Source organism: Marmota monax, unplaced genomic scaffold (assembly GCF_021218885.2).
Source record: "Marmota monax isolate L192 unplaced genomic scaffold, Marmota_monax_Labrador192_F-V1.1 WCK01_AAM20220418_F8-fsc00006, whole genome shotgun sequence".
NCBI lineage: Eukaryota > Metazoa > Chordata > Mammalia > Rodentia > Sciuridae > Marmota > Marmota monax.
Genome location: NW_026693712.1, coordinates 29,328,714 through 29,355,941, shown reverse-complemented (window position 1 = coordinate 29,355,941; position 27,228 = coordinate 29,328,714). Strand labels below are relative to the sequence as shown.

At 34.5% G+C, this 27,228-nt stretch overlaps 1 protein-coding gene across 8 annotated transcripts; it reads right to left on the bottom strand.

Moving 5' to 3' along the window:
- Nucleotides 1-6,439: 6,439 nt before the first annotated feature.
- Nudt12 (nudix hydrolase 12) lies at nucleotides 6,440-20,779 on the bottom strand. 8 transcript variants are annotated; one of them, XM_046460369.2, is made up of 8 exons: nucleotides 20,657-20,779; nucleotides 20,020-20,113; nucleotides 17,865-18,076; nucleotides 16,629-17,218; nucleotides 13,700-13,867; nucleotides 11,975-12,088; nucleotides 9,676-9,875; nucleotides 6,440-8,490 (listed from the first exon to the last, which is right to left on the bottom strand). In XM_046460369.2, exons 2-8 carry the CDS (start codon nucleotides 20,089-20,091, stop codon nucleotides 8,380-8,382), a joined length of 1,467 nt encoding a protein of 488 aa, XP_046316325.1. In that variant the 5' UTR covers nucleotides 20,092-20,113; nucleotides 20,657-20,779; the 3' UTR covers nucleotides 6,440-8,379. The 8 variants fall into 8 exon arrangements, with proteins under 8 accessions (XP_046316325.1, XP_046316328.1, XP_046316332.1 ...); XM_046460372.2 differs by lacking the exon at nucleotides 20,020-20,113; XM_046460376.2 differs by lacking the exon at nucleotides 20,020-20,113 and having other exon boundaries at nucleotides 17,865-18,072; nucleotides 20,657-20,773.
- Between the last annotated feature and the right edge of the window lie 6,449 nt (nucleotides 20,780-27,228).

The following is a 27,228-nucleotide window of genomic DNA, read 5'->3' as shown; positions in this document are numbered from 1 at the left end:
CCACGCTCAGCACTTCAGCAACCCCCGTGCGCAGCGGCCATCTTCCATCTCCCCTATCGAATGGAATGCTCTTTACCAACTGAGCTATATCCCTAGCCCCTCCTGCCCCATACCTCCTTTTTTGACTATAATTTTAACAATTTGGGTATTTTTCTATTTTTTTTTTTTTTTTTTTGGTTAGTTTGGCTAAGAGTTTGTCAATCTTGTTTATCTATTCAAAGAACCAACAATCAATTAATTCTTAATTTTATTGATTTTTTTTTTATTTTTAGTCTCTATTTCATTTATCTCAGCTCTGATATTTATTACTTCTTTCCTGTTACTGCATTTGGGTTTGCTTTGTTTTTGCCTTTTTAGGATGTTGAGATGCATCATATGGTTATTTATTTTTTTTTTAATGTAGGCATTCATTGCTATACACTTTCTGCTTAGTATGGGTTTGTTTTTGTTTTTGTTTTGCTTTTCTGCATGATGACTTGAGAATACCTATCATGAAAACTGTGACAATCATATGAAATTTTATTTTTTATACTTTTATTAGTGCATTATAATTACACATAATTCTCTGGTTCATTTTGACAAAATCACAAATGCATGAAATTTTATTTTCTCCATTTTAGTCCTGGGTGCCTCCTCTGTCCTTCTTTCCTCCCATTCCCCTTCTTCTGTCCTACTGGTCTTCCTTTTATTTATTTATGTGTTTATTCTAATTGGTATTTTATAGATATACATAGGCTTAACACCAAAAAAAAAAACAAAACCAAAAAAACCCCCAAAACCAAACCAAACCAAACAAACAAACAATAAAACCCAACCTAATTAATAAATGGCCTAAGGAGCTGAACAGACACTTCCCAGAAGAAGATATACAATCGATCAACAAATATATGAAAAAATGTTCAACATCTCTAGTAATTAGAGAAATGCAAATCAAAACTACTTTAAGATTTCATCTCATGCTAATCAGAATGGCAGTTATCAAGAATACAAACAATAAGAGTTGGTGAGGATGTTGGGGGCAAAGGCACACTCATACATTGCTGGTGGGACTGCAAATTGGTGCAACCAATTTGGAAAGCAGTATAGAGATTCCTTAGAAAACTTGGAATGGAACCATTTGACCCAGCTATCCCACTCCTCAGTATATCCAAAGAACTTAAAACCAGCATACTATAGTAATGAGGTCACATCAATATTTATAGCAGCTCAATTCACAATAGCTAAACTGTGGAACCAACCTAGATGCCCTTCAGTAGATGAATGGATGAAGAAATGGTGGCATATATACACAATGAAATATTACTCAGCATTAAAGGAGAATGAAATTATGGGATTTTCAGGTAAATTGATGGAGTTGGAGAATATCATGCTAAGCGAAGTAAGCCAATCCCCAAAAAACCAAAGGCCAAATGTTCTCTCTGATACGTGGATGTTGATCCATAATGGGGGGGGGGGCAGGCAGGGAAATATGGAGGAACTTTGATTGGGCAAAGGGGAAATAGGGGAGGGGAAGGGGCACTGGGGGCAGGAAAGATGATGGAATGACATGGACATCATTACCCTTGGTACACAAATGACTGCACATATGATGCGATGCTACATTGTGTACAACCATAGAAATGTAAAGTTGTGCTGCAGTTATGTCAGATGAATCAAAATGCATTCTGCTGTCATATATATCTAATTAAAATAAATAAATTAATTTTTTAAAAAGATGAAATTCACAGTGATATTGTTGTGGTTTGGACATGAGGTATCCTCCACAATCTCATGTTGACAAAATGCAAGAGAATTCCAAACCACAACAACATCACTGTGAATTTCATTGTAAGAGTTGTAACCTAGTCAGTGCATTAGTTCACTGATATAAAATAACCTGGTGGTAATTGTCAGTAGATAGTAAGATGTAGCTAGAAGAGGTGGTTCATTAGGGGTGTGCCTTTGGGGTTTATATTTTGTCCCTGGTGAGCAGAGCTCTCTCTGCTTCCTGATTGCTAGGTTTTGTGCTTTCCTCTTCCATACTTTTCTTCCACGAGGTTCTGCCTAACCTTGGATCCAGAACAATGAAGTTGGTCCTCTATGGACTAAGACCTCTGGAATTGAGTGTCAAATAAAATTTTCCTCCACTAAAATTGTTCTTGTCTGGTCTTTTGACCATAGTGTCAATAAAACTGACTAAAAGAGGTATATTTATACATGCACATAGAGTAATTTTGCCAAATTAATTTTACATTTCCTCATATTTCCTGTCTTTCCTTCTTCCCTGGTGCTTTCATTTCTACTTTTTAAAGGAATCTTTGTACTGCTTTCCAGAGTGACTGTACTAATTTGCAGATTCACAGGCAATGTATGAGTGTACCTTTTCTTCCATATCCTTATCAGTATCTATTATTATTTATATTCTTGATGATTACCATTTTTACTTTAATGAGATAAAATCTCAATGTAGTTTTTATTTGCATTTGCTTAATTGCTAAAGATGTTGAACACTTTCATATATTTGTTGACCACTTGTATTTCTTCTTTTGAGAAATATGTTTAGTTTGTCCATTTACTAATATGTGTGTGTGTGTGTGTGTGTGTGTGTATGAAGCTTTTAAAATTCTTTATGTATTTTGGATATTATTCCCCTGTCAAAAGAGCAGCTGGCAAAGATTTTCTCTCTTTCTATAAGTTCTCTCTTCATCCTCTGATCATTTTCCTTGCTGTGAAGAAGATTTTAAACTTAATTCCATCTTGCTTGTTGATTCTTCACTTTATTTCTTGAAATTTAGGGGTCTTGTTAAGGAATTTGGGGCCTGCACCAATATGTTGGAGTGTTAGCTTCCTGTTTTCTTCTACTAGTCACAGAGTTTCTGGTTTGATTCCTACCATTGATCAACTTTGGTATGACTTTTGTACATGGTGAAAGAGAGTGATCTAGCTTCATTCTTCTACTTCTGGATATTTGGTTTTCCAACCACAGTAAAAAACACTATCTTTCCTCCAACATATATTTTTGATCCTTTTGTTAAATATTAACTAACTGTAACTATGTGGGTTTGTCTCTGTGTCTTCTATTCTGTTGTATTGATCTACTTTGATGACAATACCATGCTATTTATTTTAGAGACAGGGTCTCACTGAGTTGTTCAGTGCTTGCTTTTGCTGAACTGGCTATGAATTTAGGATGCTCCTGCCTCAGCCTCCCAAACTACTGGGATTATAGGTCTGAGCCACTCCACCTGGCTTGTGAGGCTAATTTTAAAAACTATGGATTTCTTAATGTGGTGGAAGAAATTTCTAGGCAGCATAGCATTCAGGCATTGGCATGAATATTGCTGGCAGCTTTTAGCCAAATTTATTGTGATAATCAGGAGTAGAAAGCAGAGCAAAAAGATTTGGAAAGCACGGACTTGAAAGGCCAGAGTAAAAGTAGGGTAAGGAAGTTTCAGTTGTTAAAGACAGTACTGCTACTAAAGAAATGCTAAAGACTCTGCACAGAGACAATAAGAACGATGGCTCCAGGGCATCTCAGGCACTGGCAGGACTTCACCCATCTCAGGCTCAAGGGTATAAAAGTAAAAGTTCTTTTAAGAAGAGGATGCTGGGGAACCCTGTTTGCATAGGGAAACAGGAGGCTGTTTCACCAAGTGCAGCTGCCCAGGTGTTCAGAGGCTGCTACAGCCATGTTTCCAGGAGGCTTGGCTACTCCTTGAAATGGTAGCAGACTTCAGCATCAACCACATGGTGCTAGTTCTGCAAGAATGCAGGATGCTGGAGTTAGGAGATAACAGAGGCTTCCATCAAGATTTCAAAGGAAGGCCTGGGAGGCCAGGCAAAATACAGCAGGCAGCCCCTGAGAGGATGATGCACAAAGATATGAGAAGCCAAAGTAGCAGTGGAGACCCCTGAGAATAAGAGGTGATAATAATGTTGAATTTCTTCCAAGAAAAGCTGCAGGAATCAAGCAGAAACAGCCAAGAGAGAGGCCATGAGGACTACAATCAGCAAGGCCATAGGATAGAGCTATAGAAGTCCTTTGAGAGAAATTCATAATGTTCCAGATGCTGAATATGGAGCTACAGAACTTTGCCCAGCTGGATTTTGGTCTTGCTTTTGCCCCATCCCTTTTTCCATTTTTGTGTCTCCAATTTTGTGAATGGAAATGTTTACTCAGTACCATTATATGTTGGATAATTGTAAATTGCTTTTAATTTTACAGGAGCCCACAAATGCAGTTCTGCAGTAGAATGCCCAACCCCAATCTGCTTGAGGTGCTAGGCTCAAGGTCACCCTCCACTCAGGGAAGAAAACAAACAACAATAAATACAATAAAAACTCACAACATAAAATCAAATCAGATATAGGAATACAGTAACAATCAATTTAAAAACTATAAGAACTATATTAATGATAGCTGTAGAAAAGAAAGGGGTAAAAATATAATACATTAAAAAAGTTAAAAGAATAAAATAACTTTTATAAAAGGGGAAAATGATAAAATAGAGAGAAAAACATACTATTACAGTATAACATAAAAATTAAAACTAAGGAAAAATAATGAAAAATAACACAATAATAGATGATAGAATCAATGGAGTAAATAGAAAAAGAATGAAAGGTAAAAGAAGTGTCGAAAATTTCTCCTGAGATGTTCGGTTTGGAGACACTTCTTTCCAAGCACGCATACACTAGTTCCAGAAGCCCTTTGGTCTGCATGCTCAGGGGTGGGTTAATCTCCAGCCACAGCAAGCCTTTCTCTCTGGCCTAGCTTTGGCATTATGTGGTCATGCCAGGCTCATGCTAGACAGATCAATATTAAGGATAACAGATTTTAGTCTGGACACTGGAACACAATATCTGATCTACATCAAGACCTTGTTAGGTATGTTAGCTGTGCTGGGCAGGCCTATTTTAAACTCTGTGGACTTGAGTCTATACACTTGGGAGCATGCTCAACATCCAAGCAGAAGAAAGCCTTTCTAATTTTTGGCATTATAAGTGTGGCATAGTGAAGCCAGAATTAGGCAGATAGGCAAGGGTCAGATCCACAGAATGGAAGGATTGAAATGTTAATTCCTTCTGAGCCCTTCCTCCACCCTTATCAAGAACCTGCCCCTGGTCCAACCTGTTGCTAAGGTAACCAGTCCCAGGAATTGCCCCTCCCTATAGGGAATTGTAAGTTGTTAATTATGTGTCCTGGGCTGCTCCAACCAGCCCTTTCCCTGTCCATGTGCTTCTCACCTTTTGTCCATCCCACAGAGCATCTCCTGGGCCTCGTCATCTACTCAGGAAGGAGAGAGATAAGAGGAACAGACAGGAAAACAAAGAAAGGATAGGACATACAAAAAGGCAAAACACCATCGCTTATTGGGATACTATGACCCCCTTCTCCTTCCTGGGAGAAGTCTATGTTACCCCTTTTTAAATAAACCCTGCTTTATATGTGTGCCTTGGCGAGCTTTTCTAATATTATACTTCAATATGAGAGGAAGCAGTATTTGTCACTGGTAACCCATATTATCAATAGGACAGGCATATATTCAGCCTCACAGACTTCAGCATGTGCAAGGGAGGCATGGCAAATATCCAAGCCATATTATACATTCATGATGCCTCAGTGCATGTGTGGTGGGACAGTCAAAAACTGGGTTCTGCCCAAGCAGGGAGGCACACAAGCCAGAACATTTTGCTACCCTCATCCTAATGCTCTAACTTAGGTCCTTGCCACACCACCTGAGACTGGTCTTGCTCCAGTGGTGAGTATACACAAAAACTCCAAATTGTAATGTTTCCAAGTTTTCTGCTTCCCAGAACAGCCTGGTTCCTAACAATAGGAACCCTCTCAAGGTGACTTCTGGTTATAGCAATGAGAATTTGCTATGTATTAACTTTCTCCTCCCGAGCGAGCTAGCAAATCCCCAAATTTAAAGCTTGCAGAAACCATGGATTTCGCCTGCAATTAAGAAGGCTGTAGCTAATACTGGGTCTAAATGCACTTCCACCTATCCTATACTTGTAATGCCGACTTGCACTGTACTATTCTGTTTCCTTTCTAATTCTTCACACTGTTTAGATTTCCCATCACTCCTCTATTGGTCCTTAGACTTTTCCCTCCATTTCTCTCCTTGGTTCTTATCCCTCAGAGTCACACAAAGGGAATTTTTATTCCCCTATGTTCTTTTTTTCTCCCCTGCCCTACTTTTTTTTTTTTTTTTTTTCCTTTTCAGTGCTGGGGAGCTTGGGATAAAACCCAGGACCTCACACATGCTAGGCAAATGCTTTACCATAGTGCTATATCCCTGGCCTTCATATCAAAATTTTACATCTTCCAAATATGAAAAAGTTTTAATAAGAATTTTGTACCTTTGCTTGTCAACACATCAATTCTAAATGGGATAAAATCTTAAATTTGGATTTTTTCCATGTGGCAAAACATATTAAAATTATACATCACTCAAAACAGAAAATAAATATTTTAATGTACTGTTACATTCATTTCCATTAGAATATATTTATGGAACTTACACCATACCATTTTTAATTGGCTATTCTTTCTATTTACATGTAGTTTTTTACCTCTCAGAGGTTAGCAATTTAGGAATAATTATTAAAATAATAATTTACTTACATATTGGTTTTCTCCAAGTGCAGGATTAAATATCAGATACTAAATTTATAACCACATTTGTCAACACTTTATATTTTACCTTCTTATACTAACATTAGGAGGAAATCCTTGGTTTTACAATGTAATGTTAGAATGTGCAAGTATTAAAAGTTCATTAGAGTAAAACTGAACCTCAAGTCATTATGTCATAATAACCAAGGCACATCATTTTACATAGTTTTGTAACTGCAACATTATTATATACATAAATGTCCTATGTAAGTCTTAATTTGGCTTATGATATCAATTAGCTAAAAAATTATTCATTAGCAAAATAAAGCTTTGAGAAAGTTATCTTATTTAAGTTAAATACATTTTAGTACTGTATGTAAAGTTTTAATATTTGGTAAGGAAAATTTATTCTTATCATCCCTTCTTTTAATTTATTCTACATACATTTTTGGTAATAGCTTCTATTTCCTATTACAGGGAGAATCTTGCCCTGGGTTATACAGTACAGTGGGTTATAATTATTTATGTAACTTTTATCAATTAATTAAACTTAACTTTCATGATATCCTTTTATTTATCTATAAAATAAGGGCAATGAAATACATATATTACCTCTAAGATCTCTTCCAATTCTAAAATACAATAGTAAAGAGCCAAATTATATAAATTTGTACATTTATAAAAATGTACCTCTTAAAATGATTTCAAAATAGCCTTGTAAAATATGAATTTCTATTTTGCAAAACTGTCAACCACAATTTACTTTCTTACTCAGTTCTAAAATATACTTACTTTATCAAGTCTCCTTAGAATATGTTGAAATAATGTCAAAACCAAGAAGTTGTATTTGAGCATTATAAACATTGTTGGTAATGATTATATAATTTTTTGGTTAACACAGATACAGCCCTCATTATGAAATGAAATAAAGTCAGTGTTTTTAACTGAATATGTAACTATACCTGGAATTTATTAAATATCTTACCTTTGAGGACAATTCTTTTTAAATATGTTTAATTTCAGTGAAAAAGCAAAGAATTTTGATTAAGAACAACTTTGGGTATAAATAATATATAAACAGGTGTATTTTAACTTTAGGTTTAAGGAAGGGTCCTAGACAATGGTATGTTCTCTTGTTACCTCTCCTTCCATTAAGTATGGTATCCTAAGATCACCTGTAGAGTTATTTATCAAAAAATTCTTAACACTGGTCAAATTAGACTAGGAGCAACACTATAATAGCACCACTGCTAGAACAAGAGAACCAGAAGGAAAGAATAAGTGGAACTGCAATGAGAAAATGAGGGAAAATCAGATACTGGTAACTTAAAGGACCTTTACAATAATGAAAAGACTGAAAAATCAATGCAGGCTCAAAATTCACTAAGATTATTTTGTTTCAGTTTTCAAATAAGGAATTTTAATGAGCAATCTAATGCTTATAAGAGGCACTATAATTCAGGCTTACTCACATTTCTATATAACATAATTTTTCTTATTAGAAATACGGTTTTGTGAGAAAAAAATTGTGAAGCAAACTACCCAAAAATTCAAAGGTTGACCCAAATGTAACACAATCCTGAGGCAATGTTGTAATTTATAAAAATATGATTTCTGTGGTTAACTATGGAAAGAACACTTTGAAATATTTTGAAAGCCCAATATGGCATTTCATGTTATTACATTCCAAAAAGCATTGAGTATTTCTAATCTCACATAAGGAGTAAGTGGCATTAGAAATTAAATAACACTCAAACAAAGAATATTTCTTTGATTTAGAGATTGGGATTCATTCCAATCCAGTGTTTGATTAGTTGATGTGCAATAGCTCGGCTTGGTGGCACAAAGAATGCCTGTTGCTTCCCTTTGGTCAGAACATCCACAACCTAAAATAAAGCACAATAAAATGCATTAGGATTTTAACACTGTAGCAGTTAAATCTATTTCCATGTTTATATAATGCAACCAAAATGTGATGAGTTTTGTAGTGACAAAAATAGTAGAATGTGACACCTATTCTCAACATGCACAATTTAGTATGCGTGTTGAGAATAGATGTCACATTCTACTATATTAAAATTTAGTATAGCATTTTTAATTGCTTCACTGAATAGTTTTTCAATTTATAATGTTCCAGAAAGGCACAGTTCCTTATGAAAATGAAGTTATGAAAAAACAACTTGTGCTTCATACTTAATTTCAAAATAAAGTCAACCTTTGGGACTGTTTCCCTTCCCTTTTCTAAAGTTTCAAAACAATAAGCCATTCTCTACCTTTTGGGGTTAAGTATAAAATAAAATTAATTTTATGTGGACAAAATTAGAAAGCATTTCAGGTCTACTATTGCAGAATGCTCATTTGCTTATTTGTTTCTTTTCTTTTTTAATATTTTTTTAGGTGTTGATAGACCTTTATTTTATTTATTTATTTATATGTGGTGTTGAGAATCGAACCCAATTGCCTCACACATGCCAAGCAAGTACACTACTGCTGAGCCACAACCCAGTCCTCCATTTGTTTCTTATACAAATGCTTTGTTATATGCAAAACATAGAAAAGTAACATCTTTCATTATAGTATTAGAGATGCTTTAAAAAGATTTTGGAAGTGTATATTTGTTATATACAGTTATATCCTTTTTGTCCTTCAGTATATTTCAAAATAGTTTTCAAAAGCTTTAAGCATTTTTACTGATATTTTTTGAGGCCTACTTATTTTATGCTATGAACTAAAATTAAAATATCTGAGAATATATTCTTGTTTCTTATCTCTGAGCTAATGTTTATGTACATTAAGTCCAGTGAAAGGTGTTATCATTAATTAGAAGGAATCATATCTGAAATTTGAAATGACATGGAATCATCATTACTAGAAAAATCACACAGAGTAAGTTAAAATAGGATACATTAGTGAAATGTATCCTATATGCAATTATCAATTAGATTGTAATCCATGCATAACAAGAAAGTGTAGATCCATTTAGCTTGTTGAAAATATGCTTCTTTGCTGCACGCCCAACCAATACTGTCAGGGAACAATCAATAGGAGGAGGAAATTAAATTGAACTTTACCTGTTCTCTAGTGAACCAGCGGGCATCCTCTATTTCATTCTTGTCAACTTTAATTTCTGTAGACACTGCCACAGCTAAACAACCAATCATTAAGGAAGACGGCATTGGCCATGGTTGACAAGAGACATACTGAACATGGCCAACTTTGACTCCACTTTCCTCTTCTACTTCTCTCCGAACAGCATCTTCTATTGTTTCCCCTAATCAAATGGAGCAAAAGAACAAGTTGCTGATGAACATGCTCTGGACATTTTGTGCTCCAAATGGTGCAAACATTTGAAATGCACTTTGAGGAAAAACCCAATTGAAAGATTGCTAATATTAGACTGGAAGTGCAAAATTAAAAAAAAAAAACAACAACTCCTGTATTTTTAAAAGTATATGCCCACGTATAGACTATCAAACTGTCAATAAAAACTTTACATTTGTTGTCAGTTACATTTTACAAATAATAATTATAAAGTCTAAACCTATACATCACCTACTGTTAGCTAAGCATTATGCAAACATATTATCTCATTTATAGATTATCACCAAATAGTTCCAAATTATCTTTTATGACTTTTACAAATAGTTCTTTCTTTATTAAAATCTTAAAACTTTAAAAAAAGTTGTGAAACAATTACTGCAGAGAACTTTTTTCATCTCATTATACAAAAGATAAAATTCAATATTTTGTTGACTTGACTATCATAAAATAAAATGATGCCTATAAATGTCCTTTATATTTCTGGAATTTATTGAAATTGAGAAGTATAACAGGAAAAAAAAGCTTTTATTAATTTATTTAAAATTTATCTGTAAGTTTAGAAGTTTTTTGTTACATATAGTAGTATTTAGCTTTCTATTTCAATACATTAATAAATCTACACAAAATTTACAAACATTTATCAAAAGAAAATACAGTTTTGGAGTAATACAAGATATCTGTAATATCATAACCATCAGAATTTAACACATAATACATATTTAAAGACTACTAAAATCAATAAGGAAAAAGGATAAGCAACCAAAAAAATAGGCTATAAAAATCTAAAATGAAAAAAAATGGATGTATATGCATATTTGAAAAAAAATGCTGCATTAGCAGAGAAACAGAAATGCAAACAATGGCATACTATTTCATACCCTTGAAAATGAAAATCCTAACTTGGTGAAGATGTGGAATAATGGAACATTTCATCTGCTAATGGTGGGAGTATAAATTGGCAGCAATCCTTGGAGAGTAACTTGACAAAGTCTAGAAAAGGTTAAGATGCCATGTATAGCTAGCAATTCTGCTTCATGTATATATTCTATGTAACTCTTACAAGTATGCATTAGAAGTATAAAAAAATTCATTGCAGTCTTGTTCATAATAGTAAGAACCTTGAAATTCACAGCAGAAAGGATGAGTAAATGGTGGCATATTCATATAAATATATATATAGAATGCTACCCAGCAGTTAAAAATTGACCTAATACTAGTGGAAGCATAGTGATTAGGAGCAAAGACTCAGAAGTCAAACTGCTTTGGTTTGAATACTTTTCCTATCACTTACTAGTGATCTGCCTTATTGCTCTCATCTGTAAAATTGCTAGATTAGTACCTACTTTATAAAGATCATATGATTTAATAAACATAAAGCCTCCAGAACAGAGTCTGGTATTACATACTATTATAGTTTTATTTACCATTATTCTTTAGCAGTGTAGATTAATATCAAAAGTTGTGAATAGACATTGATTAATTAATTTATTAACTTAATTCCAAAAATCCTTACTGAGCTCCTAGGATATGTGAAGCATCTGCCTTAATGGTCTGAGATATAGAAAAGAATAAAATAAAGTTCCTATTCTTATGGAACTGACATTCTAGTAAGAGCAGAAAATAAATAAGTAAATATACACATATATTAGGTAATGTAAAGTGCTGTAGGGAAAAATCAAGCAGGATGTTATGGGATTATGAATGTAGGGTATGGGGCCACACTAATACATTAGGGGCAATCACGTAGAGCTTCTCTGCAAAGGTGACAGTTAAGTATAGTACTGAAGGGAGGTGTAAACCATCTAGATAACTTGGCCAAGATCTATATAAAATAGAAAATCTGTGTTTTTAATAAACAAAATTATAATATTAGCAAAAATATGAAATTTATTTCATTTAAATTATATCATTAAAATGATTAAAATATTAAAAATATACCAGTTTTATAACATGATAATTTGTTAGACATTATATCTTAAATGCCATCTAAAATTTATTTGGAAATTAAAAATTAAATGAAATTATAAAAATTATTCAGAAGAGGCTTACCAGGTTCAATAAATCCAGCAAGACAAGTAAACATGCCTGGGGGAAATCTTTTCTGCCTGCCTAAAAGACATTTGGTCCCATCTGGATGAATAACTTGCATGATTACTACTGGATCTGTTAAAAAAAAAATAAAAATATATCAGATACATGAAGGACAGAAAAAATAATTTAGATTCATTGTGTAAAGTTACTATTTGGCAGGATAACATATATCTTACAGAAACAAGACTCATCATAATTATAAGACTGTTTTTTTCTGCTTTGACGTGGCTGATCAGAGTTTCTTAGAGAAATTTTATAGAATACTGTCAGTATGCTAAAGGAAGATCATTTTTGTCCTCCTTCCCCCAATCTTAGTAACATTTATTTTGTACTTAGGGTAGTCTAGGAATATTATTATTATTATTATTATTATTATTATTATTATTATTACTATATATTTTGTAGTTGTAGTTGGACATTTATTTACTTATTTTTATGCGGTGCTTAGGAACCCAGTGCCTTGCACATGCTAGACAAGCACTCTACTGCTGAGCCACAACCCCAACCCCAGGAATATTATTTTTTAATGAGAAAGAGTAGGTAATACATAGATGGGCATGGGGAAAAATTCAAATCTTACAAATTAATACAGTAAATTTCCCTCTACTTTGCATCCTAATCCTTTACAAATGTTTTTGAAAGCTAATGTGGCTGTATAATTAGGTTTAAATTATTTTTTTAAAAAAGTAAATAATAGTTCCTCTCTCTAGAAGTCATTGATCTTTACTAGATGATGACTGAGAACAAGGAATTAAATTTAAAAGGCTCTTGAGCAACAAAAACAGATGTCACTAAGCCATGCGTTTTACTCCCTGGAGACTTCCTCAAGTGTTGCTGAGTCTGTCTATTTTTCTAGGTTTTCTTTTTTGGGGGGCTGACCAGAGATTAAATTCGGGGGTACTTGGCCACTGAGCCACATCTTCAGCCTTATTTTGTACTTTATTTAGAGACAGGGTCTCAGTCAATTGCTTAGTGCCTGAGGTTACTAAGGATGGCTTTGAACTGGCAATCCTCCTATCTCAGCCTCTTTAGCTGCTGGGATTACAGGCATACACCACTGTGCCTGGCACTATCTACTCGGTTCTCATGGTTTTAAAGGACTAGGTTATCAGATTTCCAAACTGACAGATACAAAATAGTAATTAGAAGGAAAGAAGGTACAATGGACACTAGAATGAGATGCTAACTCCTGGCTATACTGCTTTGGTAAGGCCTCAAACAGGCACTGAATTTTTTTTTTTTTCCTCTCTCCATAAAGGAGTCAGACTGGCTGACTTTTGAAATCATGAATTTCACATCAAATTCAAAATGATTAACAAAATTAAATGATTAATTATGTATCATGTCTTAATACTGAAAATTATGAAAGTGCTTAACCATTGAGCCACATCCCCGGCCCTTTTTATATTTTTATATAGGGACAGGGTCTTGTTGCTCAGGGCCTCATTAAATTGCTGAGGCTGGCTCTGAATTTGCAATCCTCCTGTCTCAGCCTCCTGAGCCACTGGGACTACAAGTGCGTGCTGAAGCGCCTGGCTAATATTTATATCCTTAATGGTTAAATCGAGCATATTTTAATAAACAGGCAAATCTTTTAGCACCTCAAAGAACTTGTTTTTCCAGAATGCCTAATTCTCCATGACTCCAGGTGGTTGAAATTTCACTATAAAACAAAAGGCTTACCAACTCTTGGATATGATGTATTATGAACGCCTTGAAGACTAGGACAGTCTTCTTTTAAACATACTCTCTTGTAGCCACCTTCTTCAATTTTAGTTGCACTTCCACAAGTTGGGCAGAACTTGTATCGACTGTGCCAGGCAAGGACAGACCTTGCTTGAGCTACAACCCCTTTCAAAAAGAAGCACCAAAAAAATGTAATCAATAAAAAATTGTAAACACACACACACACACACACAACATTAATATATAGGTACAGTTTGTTTTTCCACATTATTTTATATGTATTATAGTTGAACATGATGGTGGGATTTGTTGTTACATATCTGTATATGCACACAATATAACAATATATTTATTTGGCCAATATTATTCTAGGTATAATGTTTTAAGCTATAATAAGCATAATTTTCTGAATATCCATGTGATATTCAGAAACAGTTTTAGTATTTTTTATTATGTTAGTATTTTTTCTGTTAATAGTTGTTTGGTATTTGTTTTTATGTTATGTTAGTATGTTTTTTGTTAATAGTTTTTGTTTCTATGATGTATATTTTCTTTTGAAGTAAAAGATTTAACTTTCCAGATAACAAAAGAAAATTGCATTTAACTTTCAATAACAGCAACAAAACTACAAAGAAAGTTCCTAATGTCAGCCTGAATTATAAAGGAGATATTAGTAGAAACCTATCTCTACTCTCCTTCTTGGTGACTAAGTTAATGCTGGTCCATGACATGGTGGAACACATCCTATTTTCAACTGGAGACTCCTTATAGTATAAAACACATTATATTCACAACATTTGTGGTTAATGTTGTTTAAAGTATGTACACTTTGGCTATAACCTTTACACTGGGCACATCAAAAAGAATTAACATGGCCTGACTCAAACTATTACAATCGAGGCAATAAAACTAGAAACTACATTTCAAATGATTGATGAATTTCCTTTTTAAAATACCCTTAGTTTTTGGAAAAGGGAACACCAAGAAGTAACTGTGTTATACAGCAAGTTAGTAAGGTCCTGAGATTCCTTACTTGTAAAATAATAATAAAAAAAAAGCAATTAGGTCATTTATAATTTTGAACTTAAAATTATACACATAGAAAAAAATTATACATATAGCTTCAAATAAGAGTTTTTTTCCCCTTTCTCTTTTTTAAAGTCAACCTTTTCAGTTTTAGATAGAGAATAAAACATACCACACTAGCCTTTAAGGAAGTTTCCAAGCAGTCTCTAGAAGGTCTACCATATCATGTAAGGGAAGGTGAATATTAATAATTGACCCCTTTCTAACCTTTTATTAAATCTTTAGTATATCATAATTTGATTTCTGTTCCTTCTACCCAACTGATATTCCTCTGGTCAAATTCAACAATAGCTTCATAATATCAAAATCAAAGACATTTTAAAACAAATTGTCTTCATTTTACTCAAATTCTCATCAGGATTCAACATATTTGAGCTCACCCTTCTTGAAATATTCTTTCTTGGTTTCTAGGAGCATATTCTCTTGGTTTCTTCCTACCTTATAGCCACACTGGTCTATCTCCTTTGATGACTCTTCTGCTTAAACCTGACCTCTAAATTTAGGGGGATTTAGGTATAATTCTGAAGTTTTTTTTCTTCCTTGATCTCAATCAGTAATCTCAGTAATTTCTTTGGACTTAAATATCATCTCTGTGTTGACAACTATCAAATACGCCTCTCCAGTACAGCCCTCTCTTCTGAGTTTCAGATTCCAATATCCTTCTCTAAAATTTAACATACATAAAAGTAAACTCTTGATTTATTTCCTCCAAGTCTGTCCTACCTTCCTTGCTCTACCTATCACCCATTATTATTAATCCATTTTGCTGTCGTGTATAACTAATTAGAATTAAAAAAAAGGAAAAAAAAAGCAGTGGTATTACTATATATCAAATTACTCCAGTTTCCTAGTAGTCATTCATGTTCTTTTTCTTATTATATACTCCATACTCAATCCATCAGCAAGTAGTACTGATCTTATTTCCAAAATACGTATCTTAAATGTAGCTTCTTTTCTACACCTCTACTGTTAGCTCTTCCTTCCTTGGTTCCTTGCTCTTCCTTTCTTTTTTAGTACTGAGGACTGAACCCAGGGGTACTGTATCACTGAACTATTTATCCCCAATCCTTTTTTTTTTTGAGACAGGGTCTATTTTGAGTTGTGCAGAATTGTCTTCAAACTGTGATCTTCCGGTCTCAGCCTCCCAAGCTGCTACTATTAGTACTTTAATCTGTGCCCGAGTCAAGGGCACTTATAATAGTCTCAATCTACAGATAAAGCTATCAGTCCTACCTTCAGAATATCTCAAACACTCCCTTTCTCTCCATCTCTACTGCCACCATCTAATCTAAGCCATTGGTCAGATGTGTTTGTTATATTGCAAGCAATCTGTTATCTGGGCAATACTTAAAACAGGACTCCTAACTTCCACAGTTTAGCTATGTATCTACAATTCATGCTCTACAAACAAACTAGTATGAGGTTTTTCTTTAAAAAAAAAAAACACATAAAACGTCAGGTTACAACATTTAAATGACAATTAGAATAAAATACTACTTCTTATCATGTCATAAAAAATCCCCAGCGACAGAAAATAATACAAAAGAAAAACAGTTGAGAACTCTGCCATCATGTTCAGTGTATAGCAGGGGCTGAAGAATTAAACACTGAAGAATGAGAAGCAACCATCAGGCACTAAGGTTAATTCGGAGGAAATATAACCAAGTGGTCTAGAGGGAAAACTTTGGAAGTTTCTAATGAAGATAGCTTAGTTTCACGCTTACTAGAAAAAATGTGCCTCCTGGAAATTGCAGATACAATTTAACTCCATCTGGTAATAACCTGGTTTTTCTAAAAAACAGATTATTACCAATGCAAGCAAGCAGTATTCATTTCTTACCAGCTTCTTTTTCTTTCAACTGTAGGAGAGCTGGCATTGGAGGATGAAGAAAATAACAATTTTCATGTCTTTGCTTAAACTCTTCAGCAGCAATAGGGTCTATACCTAGAGCAAACCAGGCAATCAATCCATCTTCCTCTTCTTTTGGGACTTCTCCATCATAATTTCGTAGCTTTTTTTTCATTTCAAGTTCTACTCCAAGGAAAATCAAGGTGATCTTCTCAGGCTGAGTCAAGTAATCCTTTATATCTGTATGGTTCAGCTGACAAAGTCTTACTTCTGGCTGTTGAAAACTTTCTTTATTGCCACCTAGAGTAACCAAGGGACTTAAATCTGAGAAAAGGATATAAACTGTGGCAGGATGGCTTTCTTTAGCTAGCAGCCAGTCAGAATTATTTCTTTTTTCACTTTTCCGGTCCAGTAGTGTTCTGCTAAAATAATTTTCACATTCTTCTGCTTCATTGGTTAGAAACCAAGGCTTTTTCCCACCTTTAGCATTAGCTAATAAGTTGGCTATATGTTTATAACCCCAAAATATAGCAATATCTAGTGCAGTTTGTCTTGATTTATTGACAGTTGATCTGTCACACCTACAAATGAAAAAAAAAATTGGAGAGGAAAAATAAAATAGAAAGTAAACATTTTTCTTGTAATTATTTCAATAAAATATTTCCAAATACACATTATAGCCTATCTTTAAGGATTTTATAGATTATTTCTTTCTTTTGGTATGCAGTTTTTTATTAGTAATGTTAAAAGAATCACTTAATAATTATAAGTAATGAAATAGTGAAGATAGTGGACATTTACAATTTCTGGATAATTACTTATAAAAAAGCATTAGTTTTATGTTCAATAAGGATACCAATATTCTAAAGTCATTGGTAGTCATAATGAGATTTGCATTTTTATTTGTGAAAAAAAGATTATGCATAAATTTGCTTTACTATTAAGAAGGAAGGAATTTATTTCAATAGTAAAAGTTACAGCTGGGGATGTTTTCTCAGAGGACGAAGGCTTGCTTGGCACATAAGAAGTGTGGTTTAATTCCCAGAACCAGGAAAAAAAGAGGTTAACAGTTTTTAGTTAGAAATTATGCTCTATTCTTGAATAACAAACTGGTCAATGCATTATTTACTAGCCCATTAACATAAGTTCAGCTACAAGAAAAGGAAATACGTAACATAGAAATTAAATCACAAGTCCTTTCAGGTGGTAGAACCTAAAAATGTTTACCCTTTCTCAAGCAGAAATTGAACAACATCTGGGTGACCATTCCTTGCAGCATACATTAAAGCAGTCCAGCCATTTTCAGAAGTTTCATTGAGTAGAGATGGAGAATGACTGAGTATTCCTGTTAACTTGGCAATATCTCCTTCAGCAGCTGAACTGAGAAATTCGGAAATTATTTCCTGTTTTGGACTTCTTTTTATAGAAGACATTTCTTCCTTAAAAATAAGGAAAATAGGGGAAAATATCATTTGCAATTGGTTTTTGTAGTGATGTAGGAACATTATCTGAGTGCTAATGTTAGAATAATGTAATAGTTTTCAAAGCAATATATTCTTCAAAAGGTAATCAGTAGTCAACTGTCCTTACAGTACACAATTCAAAATTGTTATCAGTGAGAACTGTAATTCAATCCATATGTCCACAGGAAGGTATATAAAATAATGTACGAAGAGTTTTAGTAATACAAGAGACTTGGGAGAGGGGGCCAGTAACCTCACAAACAAGAGAAGGTATCTGAGGCAGATCAGAGATTTCATTACAGTGAGGGGACAAGAAAGACAGAATAAAAGCAGACAAAAATAAAAAGAGGTTTTTAGCAGATGACAAATAGTAGTGTCTGATTCTATGGTATCAGATATAAGTCTTTGCCCTCAAAGAAATTATGATCCTATAATTGTTCAAAAGCTTTCTACATTTCACATATAAGCAATTTACTGCTTTACCTTACATGATTAATTTTGCAATCCATTTGATAATGACTTTGTTCATGCTATGACGTAGGCTAGATTAAGGTATTTTGTATTTGAATAGATAATTTATATAAATCATTACTATTATTTTGTTGTTAATTTTTCCCAGTATTAAGGGCTTAACCCAGGGGCACTTTACCACTAGGTTACATCTGCTGCCTTTTTTATTTTTTGAGATAGGGTCTAAGTTGCTGAGGCTGGCCTTGAACTTCTGATCACCTTGTCTCAGCCTCCCAAGTAGCTAGGACTACAGGAGTGCACCAATGTGCTTAGCATCTGATAACTATTCTTGAAATTACCATCTATGTCTAATTGCACTGCAGTATTATCTTTGTCACAAATTAGATGACCACAAATTTTTGAATCTATTATTGGACACAAGTTCTGTTAGTCACTCCGGTATTCTTGAATCCCTGAATCTTTTCAAATCATCAACTTTGCTTTTTCTTTCTGATGTTTCAAAGGAGGGCAAAAAAAGAGGATTTGCCCCATACTTCTTAATAAATGCTATCTAATCATGAATTACATGTGGTGGGACACATACCAAGATATTTTGTGTGTAAAATGGTTCATGTTTCAATTGTCTATCAAATTCTCAAAGCATTTTTTAAGACATATTTTTTCTATGAAATGCTCTTAAAAGATTTGGAACTATATGAAGCAATCAGGCACTTAGGAAAAAAAGAATAAAAGGTTATATATAACACATAACTTTTGAAAGCTGTCTCTTAGATTCTCAGACATCAGTCTAGCTGATCAATTCTGTAGTGCAGTATGAAAAAGTTTAGGAAAAATGAGCTAAAGGTGAACTTTCTTATTTTGTAACTGTATAAATCAGTTAAAACTGCTCACAGGAATGGAAACAAACTAATTATTTAAAGTCTATTTACAAATTAATGATATCAGAAAGCAATTTTTTAATTTCTTTTGTTTTACCCTAGATTTACCCTCTAATACTTTCAATTGAAGTTTCCAAATGTGTTTAAAAGTATTATGAATAACAAAAGCTATAACTTTTCAACATTTTATTTTTGAGCACTGCTGAACAGACTCCTGTGTGGTCTCTATTCCAAATTGCCTTAAATTTATTTTCCATATATATATTTTTTTCAGTTTCTTCAGTGAGGATTGGTTTTATTTCACTGTCTCCTGGTTCTAAGGTCATGGTCACTCCCTCATCCTCCTCACAGGCCACCAAGGGATTGCAAAATTGACCTCCAAAAATATAGTGTCATTCACTATCTCTAATGCAATGCTTATGCATACAGTATTCGCTGGAAAGAGAAAGTGAAAAAAATATACCCTGCTCCCCTTAACTTTCTCAACAGAAAAGTCATCTCGAAATAGTACCATTTCTCATTCCGGAGAAGCACAGAAAATCTGACATCCAGCTCTACTGCTTGATTTACCTTTTCATTTCTTATTGACACGTCCTGTAGAAGGTAAGGATTTAAAGGCAGGATAAAGTGCTGCCCTTGCATTCCAAGAAGAGCATGAACTATTCTGGGAGGTCATTTAAAAGAATCTTAGATTTAAATGGACTTACATTTTAATGAAACAAACATCCACGTTTACTAATGTGTAACCCGGGTCCAAAGGTCATATGGCTCCAGTGGGACAGAGCAAGACCTCATAGATGGCTCTATTACTGAAGTCCCCAACCATTATTTAACGAATTCCATTCCCTGGGCACTCAAGACAGTCAATTAACCAATTAGGCAAAACCCCAGCACGGCCTCTCCAAACGGAGATGGTTTATTTTCTTGCCACTACTGTGAGATTCCATCTTAAATGTGAAATCACATCCAAAGTAGCGTTACTTTTACCCCATCTCAAAACTTGGGCTGGAAGCTCCATCAGCCACTGGGCCGTCTGCACCCCCCGCCTGGTTCCGGGCCCCGCAGCAGCCCGGGCCGGGGCTCTCGCGCAGGCGCCCGCCAACCCAGCGCAAGGTGCGCCACACGACCGAGCTGGGGACCCGGGGAACTGGTCACCGCCTCCAGAGGGGATCCTGGGGTCGACTAACTCGCCGCTGCTGCTACTAACCCACGGGTGACCTGAGTAGTGGCAATCAGGATACAGTAGAAGGACTAGGAAAATCCAGCTCTCACTTTCCCCAGCGCCGGAGGCAACCTTCCCGACTTCCGGCGGAGGTCCGTTGTGCTCGCGCGGCTTGGCGGGAGTTGTAGTTTAAAGGTCACTGCCGTGAGCTCAGCATCGGGGGCGGGGCTCGGGATTGGAGGCGTGAGCGAACCGGGCTGAAGACTCCCCAGGTTGTCGGTCCTCTCTTACTGAGGTGTGGAGCGCCCAGAACGGGCTACCTGAGGACTGTAGGTCTGTAGAAACGGTTTTATTTTCCAGTATTTCCCAGCCAGCCCCCCAACATTCCCTCAGCCAGTACAGATCAATGCATTTGAGTTTTCAAAGCATTCTGCGTGTTATCTAAACCTGGAATATTGGCCGAACCAAGTTACTTAGGTCTTGGCTGCTGTGAAATCTCAGTTCACCTCACGTGGAAAATGGTACGGTGTTCTAATGTCTACCGCATTCAGTAGCCCTCTAAAACGTATGTATCAAACTCACACAGTACCTACCTCCTTGGCTTGTAAGGTTTAACTAGAATATTGCATGTAAAGCTTTTCGGAAAGTAGCAAGTATAGAACCGGCACCCACATTACAATTATTGTTGCTGTTATTTATGTATTTCATTTTCTGTGCTTTCATTGCTGCCGAACTACAAAATTTTTGTTAGTTTGAGATTACAAGCTAGGTACTCCCAAACCAGTGGTTGTTCTTTGGCAATCAGCCACAGCCATAGGGGTCTTTTAAGATTGTCATTGCTTCCTATCCGGATTTTACCCCGTGGAAGCTCCTTCCCAAAGGAAAGCCGCACATACCCGCTGATAGGTTGTTTTCCTAACTGTTCTGTCCTTTCTCTGAGTAGTAATCTTTAATGATTTCAGTGATCAGATAGGAGATCAGAAATACTACTTAGTTATCTCACTGGAATACCCAATTTTGTATTCAATGTATTAGATAAATTACATAATGAACCCTCATGAATTAATAACCTAGCATCAACAATTATTAATATACAGTTCTTGCAGCCCTTTGGATTCTTTTGAAACAAATTCCAGACACTTTATTATTTCATTGATAAATACTTCTTGGAATTATTAATATGTATCTAAAGAATAAGCACTTTAGAATATAATTATAGTATCATAAATAAAACTTAAATTTTTAACAAAAATTATCTCATATAAATGATATTCAATGTAACATTTACAATTATGTCATAAATTTTGTTTCCTGTTGTTTTATTCAAATCAGGACCGAAAGTAGGTCTCCGATGCTGGGAGCCATTAGCCAAGTAGGTATGACAATTTCCTTGCCAGCGTACCCCATGTTGCTGACATGTTGCAGTGACATTGAATGTAAGTGACCTTGCTCAAGGACCAAGGCAGATTAGGGTGTTCCCGGTTTTAAGATAATCTTGTTTAGGGCGTTCCCAGTTTAGGTTCCAGGTTTAAGGTTTAAGATTATTCCTGCTGGGAATAGGGCGTATCCTGCTGCCTGAGTTCCCCTTGAGTTCTCACGGGATTCATATTCATATTCATATATGTTATGTTTTTAAGATGTAGAATCCTTTCATTCCCACCCCCAGCTTATTTGTTGAATTAACATTGAATTATAGCATTTCCCATTTTCTGAAATTTTTAGGTTGTATTCCTATAGTGTCCTTTCTCCCTGTATGTTCTTATAAGGCAGTAATTAAATTTACAGAATTCTTTAGATTTTGGCTTATTTCTTATTGCCTTACATTAATAGGTGTGCAATGTATGGTTGTGATTTTTTTTTGTTCTGCTGTAATTTATCATTGGTTTCATATGTTGTCAGCCTGATAAAGTTTATGATAAACATCCAAAATTTTCTATCAGCTTTTGAGCCAATGGTTTTAATAGCCACTGATGACTATTTCAATAGGTGTTGCAAAATGGTGATGTTCTAATTAATTTGATCATTCACTCTACACTTAGGAAACAAAAATAGTTTATAATAAACAACTTTTTTCTCATTAAGTATATGTATAGTTGGGAGGTAGGATAAGTAAGTGATTTTCTCCTTTGTTTTCTGAATAGTTCCCTAATATCCTTCAAGTTTGGAAGTTTATTTATGAACTCATGGTTGTTAATATTTTATGTATTTAGGTCATTGAAGATATTATTGTTTAAAAATATTCTTATAACATTTATTATTTTGATATGCAGATTATTTAACCAGTGGAACTTCCTCAAGTGGACCCAGAGTTCTTTCAACCAAACTCCTAGAGTGTTTGATAATTTACTTCCTTTCTGCAATGACAAAATGCATAAACTCATCTTGTAGATATTCTGTTCCAGGCCTAGTGTCAGCCATTCCTCTATGATTTTTGGTTCCTTTGGGTGAGAAATGGTATTTGGATACCATCCTGTGTATTGGGGTGCTTATTGCTGATGGATTATTGTGTACTTCTCTGCATGTAACCCTTGCCTAAGCAAATTGAACAGATACAGATCCTTTCCAATAGGCGTTTACATTCTAAGGGCAGTAATGGTGCCAACATAAGTATTAATGAAATATTGTGTTACTTTATTATTTTGTCATTTAGAAACTTAAAAGCTTTAACTTAAAAGTTGAAATTCTTTAGCTTGAGATACTGTCCTTAAATAGATCCAACACATATTTTTAGGCATATTTTTAAAAGAATTTCTTATAAACAGTCTCTGATATGGTCAAACTGACCTGTACATTGACTTGGAACATCTCATGCTTTCCTGGATTGCTGCTTATGCTTATGCTACTTTTCCTAACTTAGGTGCTTTCCTTTATTCAAATCCTACTGACTTCTCAAAGCCCAGCTCAAGTACCTTTTCCGTTAGATTATCTAGATCATTTCTGTTCATTGTGTTATCAGTTTCCCACCAATATTTCATTGCTCTTACCATCTTAATAGATGCTGCCCATTTTTCCAACTGCTATACCTGTAATTTTTCTTTCTTTTTTTGACTTGAGGGCTTTTCCTTGTCACCAGATCACACTTCTCTTCTGCTCAGCTGATCAACAAAATCAGATAATTAATATTGCTTGAGAGAAATCCTTACTAATGACTGACATGATGTGAATTGGTATATAAATAACTCAGTCTTTTTCACCTTCTCTCTCAAAGGAACATGTTCTACACTGTTTTTTGATTTCCCTGGTGTGATTAGATTCTCTTCATCTACAGTACATTAATAACCCAACTCTCTTTTGGCTGTATCCTATTGCCTGTTTCCCTACCATTCCTCCCCTTCCTTATTCCTCTACCTTTGTTTCCTCCTATATGACCAATTATGTGTAAATCCTTGTCTCAGGATCTGCTTCTGGGGGACATAAACTAAGATAAGGATTTTTTTTTCCCTCTTTTCAATTCATAACCATCATTATGCAGTAGTTAGCCTCCCCTGCATGTCTTGGGAGAATCATTAACCATCATTAAGTAAATAAGTCCCTATTATCAGTCATTCTGGAACACATTATATTCTGTTGCCTTTATAAGAACAGTGTAATTGCAAATCAATGCATGAAATTTGGATTGATTGCCCTTGAAACGAATAATTTGTAGTTCAAACTTGAAAGCAACTTTTTCTTTTCTTTTTTCCTCTGCCCATAGAATCACTTCACAAAATGGCTTGTCCTTCACTATTACCGCCCTCTAAAGACCACATGGACTTCTGGAAATTTACTTGGAACCTTTTTTGAGTGTACTGCAAATGAATGTTGATATAACATATAGATTATTTTTTAAGACAGATACATGTCAACTGTATTCTACAAATTTAGTGAAAATGCATCTGGTCATTTTTCTGCCAATCAGATGTAAATCTGATTTTATGAGCAATATATTAATAAATAAAAATTTATGTAGGTAATTTTATTTTGTATTAAACTTATGGATCTGGAGATGTGCCTTACTCTTTCCATACTTACTAACGCTTCTAGTAATTTTGCCTTTTTCTTTTGATAGGCTATAATTTATTTCAATATAGAGAGCCTGATTTTTAAAAACCTTATATAATAATAGTTTATTTCCTTCCACATATAAGGCACCTGATAAAAGTTGGTGGAGGATAATGATGCCATATCTGGGAACTGTGCTTAAAATCTATACCATTTAGAGTTGAATTCAATAAAAGTGAGGGTATCTTGAACTAACTCTCTCTCTCTCTCTCTCTCTCTCTCTCTATATATATATATATATATATATATATATATATAGTCTTTGATATGAGATAGTTTCAAATGTAACTATAGATAGAGGAGTTTCTAGGTTACATAAAATATATACACATTTTGCATTCTCAATACACCAAATTGTTTCTAGTCTTAGGACTTTTGTTCCACTTATTTCCTCCTTTTGAAATATTCTTCCCCTAGATGGATGTGATAATATACTCCTATAGTCCCAGAAACGTGGGATGCTGAGGAATGAGGATCTCAAGTTTCAAGCCAGCTTAGGCAACCTAGTTTGGCAGGCTCAAAAATAAAGGATGGGGATGTAGCTCAGAAGTAGAGTGCCCTAGGTTCAATCTTCAATAATGGAAAACAACGAGAGCAGCAACAACAACAATGGAAGCATAGAAATATGCTTCCTCCAAATTTTCTAATTATAGGCTTCTTCTTGCCATTCATATGACAGCTCATCAGTTATCTCTTTAGGGAGTTTCCTGATCACAGTAGCTCTTCTACTGATATATTCTTATTTTTGGCATTCTTGTTTTTGTATTTATTGGTTTTGATCTTTATTTATTGTGTTTTTCTATTAGAATGCAAACTGATCGATAATAAGATTCTTATTTTTCTTGTTTATTGCTGTTTCTAGAAGACTTAGATTTTTTATTTGGCATATCACAAATATATGGTGAATATTTACTAATTTTGAACAAATGGTTGTTTTCATATTAAGTCAAATATATTTTTTGACATTGCTACCATATCTTGAATAACATTAAGCAGGAAGTCATCTAACTTTCTGTGGTTAAGTTTATGGAATTTAGGTAGGGAAGTAAATTTGGTTGCTCTCCTCAAGGAACTCCTTCTCTAATGAATTAAAATAGGCGATAAACAATACTTGTATTATAGTAAAGATGAAATGGAGAGCCCATTGGGAGCATAATGGATAAAGTGCTTATCCATGTCTTTTTCTTTTTTCTTGACTCTTCTGGGAAGAGCATATTGTTCATGTTCCTTGCAGCCGGACATGGCCCTGTGACTGTTTCTAGCCAAAATACTATGAACAGAAGTGACTGTGTTTTGGCTAATGCACTTCAGGATAGTATATAGCCCTCCAGATAGCTCTTACCCCATTCTGGTGATCTGGAAGCACATGTTAAGATAAAAGCACAGGAGATAGGACTGGCATTCACCCTTGGGAGCACACTGACATGGAAAGCTGCCAGATCTTCAGTGGACTTTGAATGAGCAAAAATTCACCTTTGTGCTGTAAACCATTGAGATTTTAGGGTCAAGTTTCTGACTCAGTTTATTCTGAATGATACAGAAAACGATGAGAAGAGGACCTTTGAACTGAGTTTTGAAGGACCAGGAACAATGATAGGACAAAATCTGCTTGTCAGAGGCTCTTCCTTTCTTGGCTTGAACCAGGTCCCTTAAAATAGGGACAAACTTAGAGATGGTAGGTTAATATTTCAGATGCTAAGGAAGATAGTGCCATAGTCTACTAAGTTTCAGAAATTTCAGAAACACATCATAAAATGCTGACATTCAAGAACCTTAGTAAGCTGAGTGCTGATGTATCTTTATAAATAGCCCCCAACTTCTCTGTTTTAAGGCCTGTTGTATTTACTGTTTTTGCAATTACATCTCCCCTAACTGAAAATGATAATATGTAATAGCAGTTGGCAGAGATGACCAAAATAAAACATTTTGCCTTTTGTGATATGTACATTCGGAGATGCCTTTAATCTTTAAATGCACTCATTTATGATTTTTATGGGTACAAAGCCAGTTTTGTTGACTTTAATGATGATTTCATCTAATGATTTTCAAAAACAATTTCTAGAGTTTTTTTATTCTTGGAAGTACATGGAAATGACTATTTTTCATACAATCATCAATTTGCTTTATGTATTTAGCTCCTAAATAGTAGTTTATTCTTATTTACAAATCATTCCTTCCTTTTTTCTGTCTAAGTTGTGTTTTATGAAACAACAACCATGGAGAGGGAGTCCATCTGTTCATAGGCAGAATTAACATTGCTTGGAAGAGCAGCATTCTTTTTGTATACTCAAGTTAATTAATGCAGTAATTTAATCATTGAGATGCTGTTCACATTTCATGTTTAAGTCACTTAAACTTGATATTTTTTCTTTTTTAGAATGTCTAGGTTGATGAGCATTTAAATGGATTTGTAGCATTTAAAAATGTCCTCAAAACTGATTGCAACATGACATCTATCAGATTCTATATTCAGTTTTAGTTTAGTTATTTTGAAGCTTTCAGATGAAAAAAAATCCAAATTTAATATTCTGCAACAGGTTTTTCCATCACCATGCCAAAGCCCAGAGGAGTGCGAT

Bases quoted from the DNA above. Each gene is read 5' to 3' on its own strand.
- Nudt12 (XM_046460369.2), bottom strand. From the start codon at position 20,091: ATGCAAGGGCAGCACTTTATCCTGCCTTTAAATCCTTACCTTCTACAG. The intron at 18,077-20,019 runs GTAAATCAAGCA...CTTATTTTTAAG, and splicing joins TGTCAATAAGAAATGAAAAG to GAAGAAATGTCTTCTATAAA. The intron at 9,876-11,974 runs GTAAGCCTCTTC...CCATTTGATTAG, and splicing joins TGCTGGATTTATTGAACCTG to GGGAAACAATAGAAGATGCT.